This window comes from Tympanuchus pallidicinctus, unplaced genomic scaffold (assembly GCF_026119805.1).
Source record: "Tympanuchus pallidicinctus isolate F22 unplaced genomic scaffold, pur_lepc_1.0 scaffold19, whole genome shotgun sequence".
Lineage (NCBI taxonomy): Eukaryota > Metazoa > Chordata > Aves > Galliformes > Phasianidae > Tympanuchus > Tympanuchus pallidicinctus.
In genome coordinates, this window is record NW_026294710.1 from 10910485 (window position 1) to 10929812 (window position 19328).

Genomic DNA, 19328 nt, shown 5'->3' on the forward strand with positions numbered 1-19328 from the left:
TTGCTCTTGTATAAAAGCATGAACTTTTTTGATTCCTGCCTGAATTACAAAGTGGAAAGAGGAGAAGTCCTCCTTTTTTTTTAAAAAAAAAATTATTTTATTGCAAGTGTAATGAAATCAATTGTTGCTGTTACTCCTTTGGTTGATTCTGCAAGCTGTGATGTCCCATGGTAATCTAGAATATCTCCTGCACATCAGGATGGGGGCAGATAGGTTATCTCCAAATCTGTTTTCCGCTTTGTTTTGTTTATTTCGGTTGTCAGCACAGCACATGCAATGATTTTGGATTCTTTCCTCTGCAAGTCTCCTAGCTGTGCCTCCTCCAACCTGAGCAAGAGTTTGTGAGCAGCCCTGTGAATCGAAGGAGTGCTGAACCCATCCTTCCTCTGAGGGTTTGTTGAGCTGCCTGGTTGTAGCACATTCACTGCTAACTCTGCTCTGCCAACCCACAGGAGCCAAGGCATACCATGCAATTCTTCACCATTACGGAACTGAGTGCATTTCATGGAATCAGCTCTTTTACAAAGTCTCCCAGATTGTGGAATTAGCTCCTTGATATTCAGACCAGGAAGAAGAGAACAGCTGATAATCAATACCACTACCAGCAAGAACAGCAAGGGCTTCTGTCTATGACAAATGACTCCCTGCAGGTGAATCTGTCTTGTGCATCAAGCAAGGCTTAAATTTTCAGTTTTGGTCCTGGTGACACCTGGGGCAAAACATGGCTCATCTTTTTTCATTCAGTAGTATTCTCAACAGACTCCTTGTAAAGAGTTAGAATTCTTTTTTTTTTCTTTTGTGAGTAATGTGAAACAATTAGAACATCACTCTTCTTCTCCTGGAAAACAGGTCTGTAAGTTTTATGTTCACAACACAGCCTCAAAGCAGTAACTGAATTTTTGACTTTGCTGCTCTGGGAAGATAACTCTGAAGAGTTTTCACAGCAGTTCTGAACACCAAAATAAAGCATCAAAACTGGTTATCTATGCAAAAAAGTCATTATTTATTTTTTATTCCCTGCAGTTTTTGAAGTTCTATATTCTGATACAAAGTCATGTAGCTGGGCTTCTGTTCTTTGTGGTCAAGGAGATGGCTGTCACTGTGGATTACTTTGTAAGATTTAAAGAAAAGAAGATAAATGTGTACAGAGTGGTCAGTGCTGTGTGGAAGCATTTGTTACAAAGATTGGGTGTGTTTTAAACAAGGCAGGAAAATGTACTGGGTTTTAGATAACTGCTTTTCAGACGTTATGTGATAAGTTGCCATCAGGTGTGAAACCAACTCTTCTTTTTCCAAACATGCTTTGAAAGGCTTTGAAGCTTATCTGCAAGGGTGAGGGTGCGTGGAGGAGGGCTGCTTCACGAGCAAGGTAAGTGAACATTCACATCAATCACATCAATCGAGTTCTTGTGTTACTAAAACCTTTTTGGGGCAATTTTTTTTTTTGTCTTTTGGTCTGGATGTTCTGTGAAAATTTCACATTGCAGCTGCTGTGCAAAAGCATTTCCAGGTGAAATGCCAGCCAAAGCCTCTCTTTTCTGATGGCAGGAATTTGCATACTAAAGTGCTTCCTGGCTCTAGGCAGCTGAGGTGTGGTATTATCTCTGGTCAGAGCTGGTATGAGTATTTCTGAATGTGCCACTCAATTTAGAGTGAATGATGATGTTTTCTAAGTCTGCTGTTATCGCTGCTGTATCAGATAAGGACTGCTGTGATTTGTGTAAGAACTTTCATTTGCTAAATAAAAGACTGTAGGTTAGGCCTGAGCTATAGGGTGATGAATAGTACTGCGTATGAAGAGGGCTAGCAAGTTCAAGGCTTTAAACAATCAGTAGATACTTCCAGTACTTTGATACCTTTCTAAATAGAGTTTTTTGAGGCTCTGGCATCAAAAAAAGCCATGAGAAATAGAACTTTGCTTAGCTTTTTGCAGACACAGAAATGTAATGTGCTTTCATTTATGTACGCAGGTATCTGCACGCACCAACTTCTGTAACAGTCTTGCTGAGAAGGTGACTTGCAGAACTCCATCGAAGTTGTGAGAACAGGAGAGAGTGAAAAGGAAGAATTTTGATAGTTGGAAAACTCACCAGTCTGAACAATACCATTGATAAGTAGCATGTATTCATAGAGAGGAGCATCTTTTAGAATCTCTAATGTGTTGATTTCCTCAGCTTTTTCCTTTTCTCCTGCATAAGAGGAAAATAACACTCTGAAATTACCTACAGCATATAAATTTGGATTTTTTTTTTTTTTTAAGGTATTCTTTTTGAACTGAAGTTTTGCTAGTAATTGAGGACTGACCAACTGTTTTCTGCTTGGGAGATGTGAAAGTTACTTTGAATGGGTGCCCACCCACAGTGCAGAAGCTGGGGCCAGCTGTAATCCTCGGTGTATTTCTCACGCTTGAGAGTCGCTGAGCTGCAGTGCCTCGGTGTGTGGGTAGGGGTTGCCCTAAGCTTGAAGTTTCAGCTGGAGCCAGGATCTGAAGGCAGGCTGTTGCTTCTGCAGAAGGCAGTGTTGTTTCCTTCAGTTGCCTAAGATGTGTTGAAGCTAATGCTGACCTTAGTGCTTTTGTTTGCCATGTTGGCATACTTTTAAGATACGAGAACGCTGTTGCCCCAACATCCAACCTTGAAAGAGGGAGATATGGTAACAACAGGAAAACAATCCTGATATTTCTAAGGTAAAAATTTGTCTTCAGACACGCATTCTTTATTAAAAGGAATTTGGTATGCAGCAGATGTCTTGCAGTCTCCTGGCCCAAAGCAAGGACAGCCCCGAGGTCACACTAGGTTGCTCAGGCCTGTGTGCAGTGCAGTATCTCCAATCGTGGTCATTTCTCATCCTCTCCATACCCCCTTTTCCAGTGTTTGACCATTCCCATTCTGCATAGTTTTCTCCTTGCGTCTAGCAGGAAGTTTCTTTGCTGTGGTTTGTGCCTATTGTCTCTTAGTTTTACTGCAAATCTTCAGAAAGTGGCTTTCTTCTCTCTGTCCCCTACTAAGTGCCTGCAGACAACTATAGGATCTTCTTCCAGGTGAATATTTTCTCAGCCTTTCCTTGTGCACCATATACACAAGCCCCATCCTTTTGATGGACTTACATCCATCCTTCCACTGGACTTGATTCACTGCTTTCCCTGTACTAGGGAGCACAGAACCAGACACAGTGATGATGCAGTCTTGCAGGTGCCTACTGGAAGGAAGGATTTGCTTCCTTTGGTTCTCTGGCTGTACTCTCACTAATGCAGTTGGCCCTTTCCAACCCCATGGCAGTGGTGGTGGACTAGATGATCTTTAAAAATGACTTTCAAACAACTCACTAATTGCAGGTGTACACTGATTGCTCATATTTAGCTCATCTATTGAGACTTCTGCAAAGCTGCTGTGTAGCCAGCTGCATTTTGTACTGCTGAGTGCAGCCCTTTGAGCCCAGCAGCTCAACTAATTTTCCACCAATTTTTAAGAGTCTGCCTGTCCCAACAGGGCAAAAACCTTCCAATTGTCAAAGTAAGCACTGCCTACCCTAGTGCAAGGAGCTGTTTTGTCACAGCTGTTCTCACAGATGGTGAGATTAGTCAGGCCCAACTTGCCTACGTTACCAAAGTTAATCTGCACAGGTTTTTCCCAGTCATCTTGTCCTTACCTGAACATGGCAAATCCAAGAGAACTTATCCTCAATCTTTTTGGAGATTGAGGTATAGCTTGTAGTTTCCCTTGCCCTTTATAAAGGCAAGTATGGCATTTACCTTTTTGCAGTCATCATGAGACTCTCATGGCAGCAGGAGAGAAAGCTTTATGGTCGTATTGTCTCCTACTAATACATCCATGATCTGAGAATATCCAGTTTGCTTAACTGGTCCCTTACTCAGTCTTCTGCAGCACAGGTGATGCTTTGTGTTCTGGAATCTCATTGCTTGGCTTAGGAACCTAGGAAGCCAGAGGACAGACCATGCCAGCAATGCCCAAGGCAGGAAAGGTATCAGGTCCCTTGACTTTTTCCACGCCCTTTTTTTCTAGCCTCCCTCTAGTTATTCTATGCAGGGTCCACATTTTCTTTTGTCTCCCTTCTCCTGCTAATGTGTCTGCAAAAGCCCTTCTTGAAGCTTCTGATGATGAAAAGTGAACTTATGTGTTGGTGGCAAATTCGGTGTTACTGCCTCATCTACATCTGTTTTCCTTCACATCGAAGTTTAAAAGGCTCATTTTGCTGAATTGCAGCAGCTGCCACTTCCCACTGCAGTAAATTAGGCTTTCAGAAGACCTCATCTTTGGAATTATAGTTCTGATCATAGTGTGGATTTTAATAGTCAGTTGAGATGCTTATTAAGTTATAATGCTATGCATTAGAACCATCTCAGTACTGCCATAGAAATTTTGATTGTTTCGTTTTTATTAGTTCTGTGATTTAATGAAGAGAAAACATTAAAACTAAAAGCCAAATGCAAAACAGCTGTATAAAAGTGTTCTATAAAACTTGGTAAACTGACAGACATAGCACTAAAAATATTTGCAAAGACACAGCTGCTGTTAAATGCCATTGGTTTTAATAAAAATACAAATGTCATCATCGGTTATCTTAACAGAGAATCTCCTCCTTGCTTCTTCTCGTAGGTTCATGACATTCAGTCTGTAGTTCAGTGAAGCATATCAGTGGGTCTGGAAATGATTTGCTCTGTAACGTTCTTTTTAAGTTACTGAATAAAATAGAACTTTTTTTTTTTTTTTTTTTTTTTCAGTTAAACAGAGTATAGATAGAACAAAATGAACAGTTCTCTAGTTTTAGAGTTTGTGAATGCAGGAGTCTTGCCACGTGTGTCACAGTGTGTTTCTCAGCACTGCAGCAGGGTGGTGGCAATGCCCGAAATCAGTCTTACCTTATTCAAACACATACAAAGTATGTGTTTGAAGAGGTTGTGGACTGTGTTAATGTGATGGTACAAACAAAGGGTGGTAACCCCAACCACCCATTCCCCTGGACCCAGTTGGATAAGGCCTCCTCAGTCATTCTGGGATGTGATGTAACAGGGTCACCCCATTACACGGGAGTTGCTTACACTGCCGGCAATATCCAGTAACACTGGCTTATGCAGCAGCATTACCAGAAAAACAATAATTAACAAGGAATAATTGTGATCAATGCACAGGGTGATGTGCGTTGAACTGAAGCTTGAACTGTTGTTTAAAAATGTCTGTGTGCATGTATACACATATATACTTGTGTGTTAATATATATATGTATCTATGAAAGCATCCTAGTTTTCGAGCTCCTGCATCAGCACAGCAGAGTTACTAACATTCTTCTTGTTTATTTTTTTCAGACTCAAAAAACACTTTTGCATAAGATGCTGTTAAGCTTATCAGATGGGAAGAAACAGCTGCATTGCAACAGGTGTGTGTCATAACTGATGTGAGCAGTGTTGTTTGGCCTTATATGGGACTCTGATTTGTATTTTGAAACAGATGAAGATTTATTAAGTTCTTGACTCAGTCTGGATTGCAAAGGTGTATCTGCATATATATATACAGCACCTACCTGAATTATAAATAAAGCTTTCAGTGCAGTTATAATTACTATTTCTGTAATAAAGCTGTTCCCATAGTGTTTTGCTTTTCCCTTCTTCCTCACTTGAATTTTATTTTGGAGACTTCTATGAACTTTCTGTTTACTTCTGATCTATAGAAAAACTCTTAGTCATGAGTCAAAGGTCTGATTTTTATTGGCAGTAAAGAGATGTGTGCTGTCAAAGCTGCTGCTGTTGTCCCTTCATCATAGCTATATACTTGCCTCTGACTACACACAGTACTTTTGTCATATGAGATTTTTTCTTTTGGGTTCCTAATCTTGTTTGTCCCACTTGTGTGAACACCTGTGTTCTCTTGTAGTCCCAGAAGGGAGCCACAAACCAGATGACCGTGAGTTCCATGTTGATTGAAATGTGGATCTGCCAGCCACAAGCGCCAGAAACTGGAATGCAGTCTAGGCTACACACCTTGTCATGGTACACTTTTACTTTAATCACTGGGAGTTTTGCCACTGGTTTTTGAAGGAATTCAGATTTTGGGGGATAGAGATGAGTTCAGAATCGCTTACTATCCATACCTTGGTTTCTGTTTATCTGTAGCATTAACACACTGCAACTTAATACATTGAGCTCTCATTTCATCAAGGTGCTTGTTGACTTAAGCCTCCTGAAGTAGCTGGAATGCAGAGTTTTGGGGTACGCCCTGTCATCATAAGACGGTCTGGAGCAACAGCATACCTACTCTCCTGGAGCTGTACTGCAGTGATAATGCTGTGTTTTGAGGAGCAGGACCTGTCTGGATTGCTCATGCGGAAGGGAATGATGAACCAACTGAACAGGTGTAAAGGTTGGCATACATTGGATTGCAACAATAATGCAATCTCTTAGCATAATTTTCCAGTCCTGATGCTGTTATTCAGACTTCTCCAGCTCACGGGAGAGAAGCTGAGAGAACAGACTGCTCCCCCCACAGCTCTACCATCCATCTCCATTTCCCTGCAGCGCTTTGTTCTGCCTTAATCAGAGACACCCTGACCCCCCATAGCAGGGTATGGGGAAAGATGAAGGATCCACATTCCAACAGGAGAAACCTCACCTTTCAGCAGCACATGCTTCACAGCACAAGCCTAAAAGGGAAACGGGACAAGGGAGACAGTGATAAGACAGGGGGAATGGTCTTAAACTGAGACAGGGGAGGTTTAGGTTGGGTGTTAGGAGGAAGTTTTTCACACAGAGGGTGATGAAGCACTGGATCAGGTTGCCAAGGATGCTGTGGATGCTCCATCCCTGGAGGCATCCAAGGTCAGGCTGGATGTGGCTCTGGGCAGCCTGGTCTGGTGGTTGGTGACCCTGCACATAGCAGGGGGGTTGAAGCTAAACGGTCGTTATGGTCCTTTTCAACCCAGGCCATTCTGTGATTGTGTGATAAATGGACTGTCACACTGATGGCACAAGGTAATCTGAACAATGCCATGAGGGACCTGAAGTCCACTGTGGAGAAGTGGTGTGGTTCTAACGGTGTGGTGGCAGTAAGGAACATGCAAAGATGAGAACTTTAAGAGCTTAGGTCTTAAGTATGATTGTTTTCAGTCCCTTTATATTCTTCTCCTTGAATACGTCAGTTAACTCACAGCGTTAAGTCAGCTGAGAGGCTGCTAACAACAGTCTGAAATGAACGCAGCATTTGTAAGCACCCACACGTGAGAGCTAAAAGGGAACTGCCAGCTTCAATCATGGTCTCAGCCCAAGCACTGCTCTCCGCACAGGGCTGATTAAATCCTCGCAGCTCAGTAAGTGCTGACAGAGAAGGGAGAAAAACACGTTCAGAGCTTCCCCGCGTCCGTGTAGCCTCCAACGCACCCTCCCATTCGCAAACCGTCCCAGCTCCTAGCTCCCGGCAGCGTTTTCGCAACCTTTCTGAGCGTGCTCGGCTGCTGACGCATGTGCAGCCCAGGCAAAGGCTGCAGAGCATGATGGGGCTCCGCTCCTCCCGGCAGCGTATATAGGGTCAGGCTGCGGGGCGAGCGCTCCGGAGGCCGGGCGCGATGGAGCAGCTGGGGAAGCGGTCGGGGCCGGCGGCTCGGCTGGACGCCATCCTGCGGCACCTGTCCACGCGGACAGCCCCTGCTCTCGTATCCTTTGTGTGTTGGGTGGGAAGGGCCCGAGGGACGTTGGCACTCCTGGGGAGCCGTGGCCTGGCTGTGGGCTGGTGGCGTGCTCCAAGGGTTGGTGTGCGCCCAGGAGTTCTGCCTGGCCTTACGGGCTCAGCGGCCGTCCCATCCCCAGAGCCTCTTGCTGCCTGCTGTTTTTCCCTTGGGCTTCAGCCCCGTAGCCCGGCACGGAGCTGTGTGTGCACCTGATGTTTAGCTGCCTCTTGGCACGTGGCTTTGTTTGCTTTTTTTTCAGGATCTGACCATAAAACAGGATGGAAATGCAACCATGTTCATGTTGCAGCTGCCTGCCCGGTAGGATTGGCTAGCGTTGTGTGCATCAATGGGAGCTGCGAGCAGGAGGATTTATCCTAAAGATTAATGGGTTTGAGGGAAATGAACCCTACAGGGTTTAGCAATCACACAAGCCTGAGACCTTGCTGGCAGTTTTGGGCTTTGACCATGACACCAGCAGCAGGAGAAGCATAGAGCTTTTATTGGTGCTGTGCTTGTGAATAGGAAGTGAGCAGACATTGGAGGTAATCTGTTTTACAGTAGATTAAAGAAACGTGACTGGGACAGAAAGTTCCACGTGTCCAGAAGTTAAGTGAAGGCTGTCTGCTGATGCTGTTTTTAAAGATACTGCCAAAAACTTAATTACTTAATTACTTAAAAAAAAAAAAAAAAAAAATGCTTCCGATTCTCATCTAAATGTTGGCAAATTGTTTGAATTATGATAAATTGGTGAAGAGGATGCAATTAAGTAGGATGTTAGAGTCTCCAAATGTATAAAAACTATAAAGGCATAAGGATAGTTAACTCGTAAAATGACTGGAATGGCTGGAAAGGAACTCGAAGACCATATTGTTCCAACACCTTGTGCTCAGGGTTGTCACCCTTTAGATCAGATTGATAAAGATGCATGCAAGAACAAAACCTGAAGTAAAATTACCCTGCTTGTAAGGGGAGAGTAAATTCCTGATGGGATCCCAGAGCTTTTCCTCATTATTGCTTGGCTGGTGTGCGTTGTTTCAGGCAAACCCAGGGGACCCTCCAAGTCTGGAGCCAGTTACACGTGCTGCTGTTTGTAAATCCAGCTGTGAAGGCTGTAATACGAAGAGATTAGGACAAAATTATGATTAAACTGGGCTGGAATTAGAAAGATATGTGGGTAAAGGAAATGACAGAAACCAGTGAGCATAGGTTTGTTTGATTTACATCCCCTTGGCGTACTGGTTTTGTTTTAATGTGTGGGTTTGGTGAATGTAGCATGACAGTCACTTTTCCTCCCAGAGAATCTCTCTCCTTCCTCTTGTATTTGCTCTTATGGATTGGTATAATAGAGACATGAACATTCATAATGTTAGAATATGCCTATTGGAAGATCAGACATTTCTACACAACAGTGAAGGAAAAAAAAGTAGCACACAGGCTGTAGAATTAAAGGTCACCTCAAACATGCCAGGCAAGTAGTGGATTCAGAAAGCAGCCACACAGGTGGTGTTATGTGGGTGTTTGATTTCTTCAGGTCACATACTGATGGTGCTGGGGATCTTGAACGCTGTGCCTCTGGTTCAGCCTTTTCCAGAAGGATTTGCTTGCTTGTGTGTGCTCCCAGGTGCTACTCTGTCTGCACAGTTTGTTAAAATGTTTATTCTGAGAGCAGGTGATTCCCAACTGAGGATGGTGTGTGATGGAAAGAGAATGGTTTAAATACTCTGTGTCTTCACAAAACTGAGATGCCAGAGGTCACAGCTCCCTTCCAGCAGTAGTGCTGTCCTTAAGGAAAACCCCTTGCAGTGGGATCTGCTGGGTCCCTTTTGAGCTGGATTCCCTGTGTCCTCTTCCATCATTCTTCTATCCAGTTTTCCTTCTTTTGGCTCATTGTTTTTTTCCTACGCTCCTGTACACGTGCCATGATTTTCTCCCACTGTATTTGACTCCCAGCGCATGGATTGTAGATAAAACTGATCACAAAGCCTACGAGAGGAGCACATGCCTTTATGGCACATGGAAAAGGTTGTGGTGAGCCATGGAGGAAGGTCTGCAATCTCTATAAGATGATCACAAAGCTCAGGGGTCTTCCAGTTGGACCAGCGCAGACACAGAGATTCACTTTATGTATATGCTTTTGTCCTTTCCCCTGGGTCAGGTTTCAGTACTGTTGTACAAAGCTGTTGTGAGTGTTCATTATCAAGTGATGCTTAATTGTTCTGTGGGTGGAGCTGTATTGTCTCTGTGTAAGATAATGCAGTTGTGTTTATTTAGAACAGTTGAAACGAGCTGTTGTGGAGGGCCCATAGGCTTTCCTTTCTCTGTGCTTCCCCTGATAGGTTTGGAGGAGGCAGAGCAGCTTTGCACCAGTGCTGTGTGTGAATGTGAAGCCCCAGGTTCATCTCGTTTGAATTCTGGCTCTGAATTCAGCACAGCAGTGATTGTAGGGGAGAGATGGAGAAGCACCTCCAGGGGACAGTGCAGGCTTTGGATAGGTTTGACTGTTCTCCAGAGCATAAGGAGACTAGGCAAGTAAACGTCTCCAGTGAGCATCTCATTAAATATCTTTATGTTCTTGGAGATAAACCCTATGGCCTCCTCTGGAATCTCAGGCATTGTATTGACTTTCCTACATGTGTGGACAAGGCTGTACTATAGTTATAGTTCTTTGCCAGGCATGCTGCTCAGAAGATGGGGAAGATCTCTCAGAAGCAGAATAAGCAAGAACAAAAGCAAGGTGTCCAGCACAGCATGTTCTTTTAATGTGAACCGTACTGTAGGATTCAGGATGTGTAGATGTTCTACTCTTTTGTGCTGGAGTTCCTTAATTTTCATTCCAGACGTTCATCCCTACTTCAGCACACGTTAGTGCTGTTCATCAGCCAGGGAAGTTTCGGTAAGTTATGATGTCCTTTGTAGAGAGGAAAAGCCAAACGAACCAAAAAACCACAGCACCTGCCATGGGGAAGATTTCTCACTGATTTCCTTCTGGCACTGGTTGGGGATCTGGTGCTCCCATTGCTCCTGCTCTGCATAATGTGTCTCCCTTGTCTCTTTCAGCTTTACTCTGGACAATGATATCCTCACTACAGAGCAAAGGCAGTTCTATGAAGACAACGGTTATCTGCTTATTAAGAAGCTTGTTTCTGATGAAGACATTGAGCGCTTCAGGTACAGAATGCTTTGTCCAAGCTGCTGGTGGGTCTTACGTACAGCAGTATCCTGGGGGAAGCTCTAGGAAGCTAGATGAATGTGGGCTTTAACTGAATATGTGTGCGTGGTATTGATGGATTTGGTGTGTTTGAGGAGAGTCATTTGGCCAAAAATAGTGAAAATATGCTCCATCTTCTTACTCCCTCTCTATTTCAGGAAGGAGTTCGTAAGGATCTGTAAGAAAGAGGTGAGAGTTCCCGGAGCTATGATTATGAAAAATGAGGCCCTGAGATCCCAGTATGGCAAGACTGAAAGCGTCGTTAATAAAGTGCAGGACTTCCAGGAGAATGAGGAGTTGTTCAGATACTGTACTCTGCCACAGGTAAAAATAAAAATAAAAATAGAATGGTTGTGAAAAAGTATATATGAATTTATTTGGGTTTTAATGCCTACCTGAAGAAACTTTTTTCGGTTCTGCTAAAGCCGTATCCATTATCCTTTAAAGCCTCTGTATGTCACTCTCATAAACATATTTATGAGGAAAGATATTAAACCATCCTCTATATGTTCTGCATGAACGTAGGATGTTTGGAGGTCTGGAGGGGAAACTTAGGCAGTGTTCATCAGCTCCTGTGCTGGGTGACCCACCTGCTGTGCCCTCATCCTCAGCAATTTCATCTCTGGTGTTTCTGATATTTTTTTCTAATGTTGTCTTCCCTGTAGATCCTTAAGTACGTGGAGTGCTTCACTGGGCCCAACATAATGGCAATGCACACCATGCTGATAAATAAACTTCCAGATTCTGGTAAGGAGATCTTGGGAAGGAGGAGTACAGAAATTAATGTGTGTACCTTGTTTGTTTGGCCAGAATTGAGGCACCTTTTGGTATAGGTTGTTTTTTTAAATCATTACTTACTGTGATAACATTTTTTATATTTCATTCTTAAGTGGTTTTTGTTATTGTTGCTGTTCTCTGTTTTTTCTAAAGACTGTTATTTTCATGGCTGCACCACTGATTTTCAGAGTGGCCCAGCAAGCTCCCTGTTCAGCCAGCTGCACTTGCACAAAGGCTCGCTGTTGGAAACATGACATGCTTTTAAGCTTGACTTTTCAAAAGTGTTGAAAATAAGTGCTTCTGTGGACCTCGGTGAAAGGCAATAAATACAGAAATCATCAGAGTTCATATGCTCCTGACCTCACAGTCAGTTGGTGTGTGCCCAGTGGTTTGATATGAAGATATTTGAACATGTGCCAAAAGAAGGATTTTGAAGCCTAGCTTTGGCTGCTGCTGGAAATTTAAATCATTATTTATATGAGAGCGATGAGTAGGGAAAGAGAGAACCTGACTGTCTGTGTTGCAGTTTGTCAGGGTAGCTTATGCTCTGCACAAGCTGCTTTAGTTTAGCAATGGTGAGACATGAGCTGTGTTTCCTGTGCTCGGGTATGCAGGTTCTGAGCAGACACATAATGTGTTGAATTATTTCAAAATACTCACTTTGCGAAAGTCATCCCCAGCTGTCATCTTAGAAACACCACAAAGAGATGTGTTATTTTGGTTTGTAAATTCAACAGGAGACCCAGCATTCTTAATACAAAAATAAGACAGTAGCAGTCAAGAAATCAGAAGCTGTTCCATCATTCTGAGAGTACTTTAGGAGAGATGCAGTCCTCTGGAGAGTGTTTGAGGCTGCCTGAAATCTAAATAACATGGCAGATGAGGCAAGTCGAAACGCCCTGGCTATGTCTATTTGAGGTGTAAACTCCATGGCAAAATAAAGCATCTAATATTGAAAAGGTTTTGGTGTGGAAGAGGAGGATACGTTTCCATTTCCATGTGGGAAGAGAAGTAGCAAGCAAATTTTCAATAAAAATTTTTTGTTCAGACTTCAGAGGGAAAACAAATCTGTAGGAAGAAAGCTAGTAGAGTGCTGGGTAAACTTTCTGGGGAGATATAAAAACAAGAAGAGAGGAGGCTGAACAAACATCTGTTGGCACAGCTCAGGGAGGGTTGATTCTGCTTACGACACAGCAATAGATCAAATGACTTCTTGATAGCCTTTCCAGTGCTGCTGTTGAAAGTCCTTGCACTGGGAGAGGTTTATGCAATACCGTGCAGGTTAAATGTTCACAGGTTGGACAGCAGCCAGCGAAAGGCAAAAGCTTGGCATGTGGGTGGCGGAGGCCACCAAAAGGAGGAGACGTCTGAAGGGTCACCCGGCCACGCAGCCTCCTGGCACACGCTGTATTCCATGCCATTGCTGACTTAAGTGCGCAACTGTGCTCTTGGTCTTGGACTCTAGGGGTGAGAGCACAAGCTAACTCATTTCATTTCCAAATCAGAGGTGGTCTGGAGCACGTATAAAGTCAGCAAAGTCTTCGTGTGAAGGCTTGCAAGCAGTGCCTTCATCAGACATGATATGAGTGCAGTGTCTTCATAGGAAGGAAGAGACCATATGATGTTTGATGAGGTTGAAGATTTTGACCTTGTGTTGCAGATAAACAGACTTTTCTCCACCCCATGCATCAGGACTTGCACTATTTCCCATTCCGGCCAGCAGACCGCATCGTGTGCTCCTGGACTGCCATGCAGAGAGCTGATGAGAACAACGGGTGCCTGGTGGTCGTGCCTGGGACACACACATTGCCTCTGAAGCCTCACGGCTATCCAGAGTGGGAGGTAAAGTTGGATGGAGGCACTGGGGGTGTTGGGGCCATGGTTCACCTGGGTTGGGTTCACATAACGGGATGGTGCACAGGTCAAAGCTGAGGCTTTCAGTGACGGCTTTTCTGTCTGTCCAAACACTCATTGGTGCTTTCTGGCACAGTTGCCTAGTTTACTTAACTCTGTATAACTCAGCAGCGGCTCTCCTGAACCTGGGCAGATTTGCTCTTCTACCCAACTTCACCTAAAGCCCTGTGTAATGAGGTTGCTTTGTTTCTTCATCAAGAAACGCCTGGTAAATTACAGAGAGATGTTGGCTTACTCTCCAGAATACTCCCCAAGCTGTGGACCTAGGTTTCGGAGCTGATCCTTTTCTGGAAATGAATTGCACCCCTAGTTCAGGGTCAGGACCTAAGGCTTCTGAATAGTCTGGCACATCATGGCACAACTTCATGAGCACATGCAGTCATTTTCCAGCATCCTTCTCAAGTCTTAGGACTCTCAGAAGTGAATTTGTTCCTGCTTGGTGAGCACGCATACTTTCCTGTAGAAGAGAAATGGACAGTAAACAACTGGATGGATTAAATGTCTAGTGTTACCTTCATCTTAAGAACACATGCTACCTCACCTGGCCTAGCCACTGATGATGGTTTTACAGGGAGCAGAGAGCTGGACTCTGAAGGTGCTTTTTCTTTTCTCTCCAGCAGAGAGGCTTTCGGTTGTCAGCATAGAGCTTCAGAAAACAGAAGCAGTGTTACTCTGCTGTACCTCAGACTTGTAGTAGGAACACCTGCTGGCAAGCAGGCAGGCTCTTAGTTGAGCATACTGAATATACTGCCCAGAAGAGCACAGAGCAGGAGCTCTCTACTTTTCCTTCCACTGGGAATCTGCACTTGTTCCATCTTTAACTGAGTGATTTGAACTCAGTTTTTTTGGCTTTTTTTTTATAATTTTTCCTAGGGTAAAACAAACAAACTGTTTCATGGGATACTTGATTACGATGAGAAGAGTCCCAGGGTTCACCTTGTCATGGAGAAGGGAGACACAGTGTTCTTCCATCCGCTGCTCATTCACGGCTCTGGGATAAATAAGACATCAGGTTTCCGAAAGGTAAGAAACCAACTCGTGCTCTGTTTGTTTATATTTAAACTGACCAAAATAATACCTCACCTCTCCCCCTGGCAAGCTCACGAATATTTGGATTGGAATCTTAAAGACTCATTAAGGTTGGGAATACCTCTAAGATCATCTAGTCCAACTGCTGACCCATCACCACCACTAATCGTGTACCTCACTGCCACGATTCACTTCTTAATGTGTTAGCTTTTCTGTTAGCTTCTGAATATTCTTTTGCTCACACTCTTTTTTACTGTCTTTTTATTTGTATTTTTACAGTATAAGCATGTCTGAATAGCACATTGTGGGGGTGCTTAAGGAAAACAAAGCAGGAGCAGAAATGAGGTGTTGAAACTGTTAGAAGCTTGGCTGGCTGGCTGTGCTTTCCCAACAGTTCACCTTCAGCTGTCCCAAATTTTTCTCTTCTTTCCCCTGCCCTCTGGGTACCTCATTTCTGAATATCAGGAGCCTCCAGTATCCAATAAATAATTTTTATTTATTTATATGATATTATGACCTTTTTTTTTTTAATGCTAAGCATTCTATTTCACATCATCTGTTTTGTATTATTAACGGAATAACAGGTAAAAATGCCCTTCTGATCTGGTATCAGAAGCAGATTCATGCATGCACGTAACTGGAGCCTCTGTTCCTCATTAGCAGCAATGCAGAATTTCCCCCTTGCGCTGCAGCACAGGCAGTGTTACATTCATGATTTTATTTTATTTTATTTTATTTTTTGCCTACATCAGCCACCATCTGACCCTCTGTCTGAGCCCAGTAGCAGCTCAGTGGGGTGGCATTCCATGTTCCTAAAAGCAGAGAGAGCACATCAGCTACTGGGAGTCTCATCTGCTGGCTCTCTCTTCCATAGCGGAGCCATAACCTTATTTAGTGTCCTGCAAAAGCACAGGAGCTTCCTCACATCATGCCAAATCCAAATGTTTCTCTACTTTTGGTGTAAATTAATGAGTTCTTGCAGTTCTATGAACAGGGTTGTGGTCCAGCACTTTGAAACGTCATGATTTTGCTTGCTGATGGCATAGCTCTTTTTTCCAGCTGTTATTTGTTGAATTCTCCTAGACTTTGCTTAACCACAAACTGATTACAGAGTCCAACATAGAGCTGCTCTGACTCCAGCTTCTCTGATTGCTGGTTTAATTGCTGATAATCTGAGGTCAAGTAGGCTTGTTGTCAAGAGCAATAACATGATTTGTTGTGCTCAACACTCAAGTGAAATCCAGTATACTCAAAGCTTATAAAAACTTCTAAGATGGGAAGCTTAGAGCTGCTTTATCATTTCCAGGGTGTCTGGAACCATCCTACTTAATTCTGGTGTGTGGAAGTAGAGGGATGGGAAGAGGGCAGAAAGAGAAGGGTGTGTGCAAGACTGTTTCTCCAGGGGTACACTTAGAGGAATAATCTGAAAGGAGGAAGGAATTTGCTGACTTGATCAGTAAGGAAGGAGTGGGATGCTTGTCATCTGGGACATGGGAGCTTTTTCTACCATTTTTTTTTTTTGCAATCAATTTGGGAATGAATGATGGCCCATTTCCCCACACAGAGCATAAGCTGCCACTTTGCCAGCTCAGATGGCCACTATATTGATGTCAAGAACACAACCCAGGCAGACCTGGAGAAGGAAATGCAAGAAATGGCACACAAGAGATATGGCATGCCTGCTCTGGATCTCAAGGTAAGACTTTGATATATGTGCTTTTTTACCTTGCTCAGTTTCTCTCATACAACAGTTCTGTGCTTCTTGCTATTCCGGTGTCACAGATGGAGCTGAAGTGCTTGGCAGAATAAAAGATGCAGAATTCTGAAAATGACTGCAGGGTTTTTGTTCTTTTTTTTTTGTCCTTCTGCTGGTAAGACTTCTTGCTGTCTGTCTGCCTCTGCTGAAGAAGTGATCCTGCTCTCTAGGCGACTCCTTCGTGCCCCTTGAGCTTTAGAAGTTCCTCCTGCAGCCCTGCTTATCAAAGTGGATTTTGTGAATGTACCTTTATCCCTTGCTCTGTAACCTGGATTATCATGGAACCAGAATGACTCAGGTTGGAAGGGACCTTGGAGATCATTTTGAGTTTGTGCAGGCAGTCACAAGGTGGCTGCAGCTGGAGTTGATGTAGGTGAGGAGGAGCCTTGCACTCTGCAGTTCCAAGGCTGCTCGCATTTGCTGCTTACACCATTCGGGGCAGGGATCATGAATGACACAGAGCAAGGAGGTTTATGAAGAACTTTTCCCTGCATCCCCTGACTCCAGGTTTGTTATGAGGAGTGTGTCTGAACCAGAGCTCTTTGCAGTTGTGCTTGGACTACATGATAGAAGCCAGAAGATGCGTTTATCTCTTGCCCTGCATTTGCACTAATAAGGTGTGGTAAATTCTGTGCTGGTATGGCCACAGTTCTCATGGGCTCAGCTCCAACTGGCAGGTGCATTTTCTTTTTAGAGACAAGGAGCCACATCTCACTGCAGAAGTTGGTTGTTGTTAAACATAATCCTCTATCAGTTGTTTAGATTTGAGGTTGCAGCAGGAATGCAGGCGATGTTACACACCTGCCTCAGAAAGATAAACAAATGGGTGTAATGGACTCTTGCTAAATAATTGAAACCATTGCGTACAATAGAAAACAAATCTAAATCCTTCCAAGCCACTGGAAGAAAAATTGTTGCAGGGATTTCTTAATCCACAGCAGCTCTCAAACATACACACATCCAGCAGCAAGGCAGTAAAGCCTACATGCGATAGGCAGCGTGTTCCTTTTAAATCCATGCAGTGTCTGGGGTGTTGGGGAGGAGAGGGCTTTTCTTTACACAGTTGCTTTTGTTGTTTGTTTTCCCACAATGTGCCAAGGTAGGGCTGGGTGTCAGCCTCTGTTCAGCAAGCCTGGACTTAATTATTGTTTGCACAGCTCCAGCTAATTGACTTTTGATACCTGGAGTTAGTTAAGTTCCCTGTGAAGTCCAAATGGATACACAGGGAGGCTCTTGTGTGCTCATGAGTTGGAAATAAGTGTGTGCCATTTATCTTAGATGAGTCTGTTTTTTCTTGTAGCTTTATGCTTTTCTTTAAAGCATTCTCCCAAGAAGTGGTGCCCAGATATTAAATTTTACCTTTCCAAAACTAATGATGAGAACACAGTAATCCTTGAGAAATCAAGATAAGAACTTGCCAAAGGCTTACCTCTGGGATGTAAACAGCAGTCTTTTCCTCTCCTTTGCAGTCTTCAGCAGCATCTGCTCAGAACTTGGTTTCTAAGGGACTGTATTTGTGTTTAGTACGTCCAGCTGGTTGCACAAGGAATACTGCATGCTCATGTGTAGCAGTAGTCATGTCAGGCCATGAGCTTTTTCAGTCACCCAGAAGTGCACAAGGGGTGCACTGTGTGTTGAAGCAGGTTAGGACGACTTCAGCAAGGATCATTCTCACTGTGCTGCTAATGTTTTCCCTTCTGCCACGTGCCAGAATTGAGTGTGGGTATCTTTCAGTCTGTCAGAGCTGCAGATGACCCCCTTTCTGCAGGTAGAAGCTGTGCCAATTTTGGCTGTTTTGGTTCTTGATCTTTAGGATTTGAAAGGATGCTTATTGTCTCACTATGACTTTCCTTTGTCTCATTTTTGTTTTGAAGGATATTTGGACCTTCAGAGCACGAGTTGTGCAAGGGGAAAGAATGAATCTGTAGAACAACCTGTGAAGACCAGGGTGGAAAAATGTGCCTATATGAGCTGCTGTGATGGGAAAGCACAGACCCCACATCAGCAGGTGGAATTACGTGCACTTTGTTGATCTCTGCATTGGTAACTTAGCCAAATGCTGCACTGCTAAATGGTTTTATGCTAATACAAAATAATTGCACTGAGGATGAACAGGTGATGTATGTCAAGGAAAATCTAACCTAGAAAAACAGATTTGCTGTGGCTCTTTCAGACAATCAAAGAATAATAGTCTTTAAAGATCATCATGATCATTTTGATGTTTCCACTCTCATTTTTAAGGTTTCTCCTGTGACATACCTTTGAGCTGATGCTATATTAATATAAGATTTTTATGCAAAGATTTATGCAAAAGTTTGTAATTTTTAAACTGCCCAACATCCTGTTCCATGCAAAGGAAGTGCGAGGAGTCAGTTTCATGTGAGCCTTCAGTACAGGATGAGCTCACATGGGAAGTCATACTGATACCAGCAGAAGGAACCTGCAAGAAACTGGGTAAAGGGAAAGCAGCAGCTTGGATAGAAAAATGGGACTGGTGGAGCAGAGTGTTACTGCTTGCACCATTCCTCAAACAGCCTGGCGTGGTATGATAGCTAACCAAGCAGCACTGGCACAAGGTAAACGTGTGTCTGATAGAGCTGGAAACTTCTGGGCCTGCAGAGCATCCTCCTGGTGGCCTTGCACAACTGCTGTAGGGCTGTGTAAAACAAGGGAGTCCTGCTCTGAGGCTGGCAGTTTGGCAAGCGTGCCTTTTGGCGTTGGCTGGCCAGGAGGTGGTTAGGCTTTCTTCAGAGTGTGTGCTGGGTGGCAGGGTGGATTGACATGCACTGAAATGATCTCTCACCTTTCACGGTATTTTTCCTTCACTTCTGAAGGATTCTTCTGCTTTCAGAATCTGTTTTTGGAAACAGTGATTAAATGCGAGCAAAATGAAACTGGGAGGTTGTCTTGTGTTACTGCCATTCAGAAATCCTGTCGATGCTATGGAGTTGTATACCCCAGTAAAAAACT

The 19328-nt window shown here is 43.6% G+C and overlaps 1 protein-coding gene across 1 annotated transcript; it reads left to right on the forward strand.

The window, feature by feature from the left end:
- The first annotated feature begins 7501 nt into the window (after positions 1-7501).
- PHYH (phytanoyl-CoA 2-hydroxylase) lies at positions 7502-19252 on the forward strand. The gene is made up of 9 exons (XM_052681247.1): positions 7502-7659; positions 10512-10567; positions 10732-10842; positions 11041-11206; positions 11548-11629; positions 13320-13501; positions 14447-14596; positions 16167-16298; positions 18233-19252. The coding sequence occupies exons 1-9, from the start codon at positions 7573-7575 to the stop codon at positions 18284-18286; spliced, it is 1020 nt and encodes a 339-aa protein (XP_052537207.1). The 5' UTR covers positions 7502-7572; the 3' UTR covers positions 18287-19252.
- The last annotated feature ends 76 nt before the right edge of the window (positions 19253-19328 follow it).

Excerpts from the sequence above, each read along its gene's own strand:
- PHYH (XM_052681247.1), top strand. The coding sequence starts at position 7,573 with ATGGAGCAGCTGGGGAAGCGGTCGGGGCCGGCGGCTCGGCTGGACGCC. Across the intron at positions 10,568-10,731 it reads CATCAGCCAGGGAAGTTTCG|CTTTACTCTGGACAATGATA; the intron begins GTAAGTTATGAT and ends TGTCTCTTTCAG. Across the intron at positions 16,299-18,232 it reads TGCCTGCTCTGGATCTCAAG|GATATTTGGACCTTCAGAGC; the intron begins GTAAGACTTTGA and ends TTTGTTTTGAAG.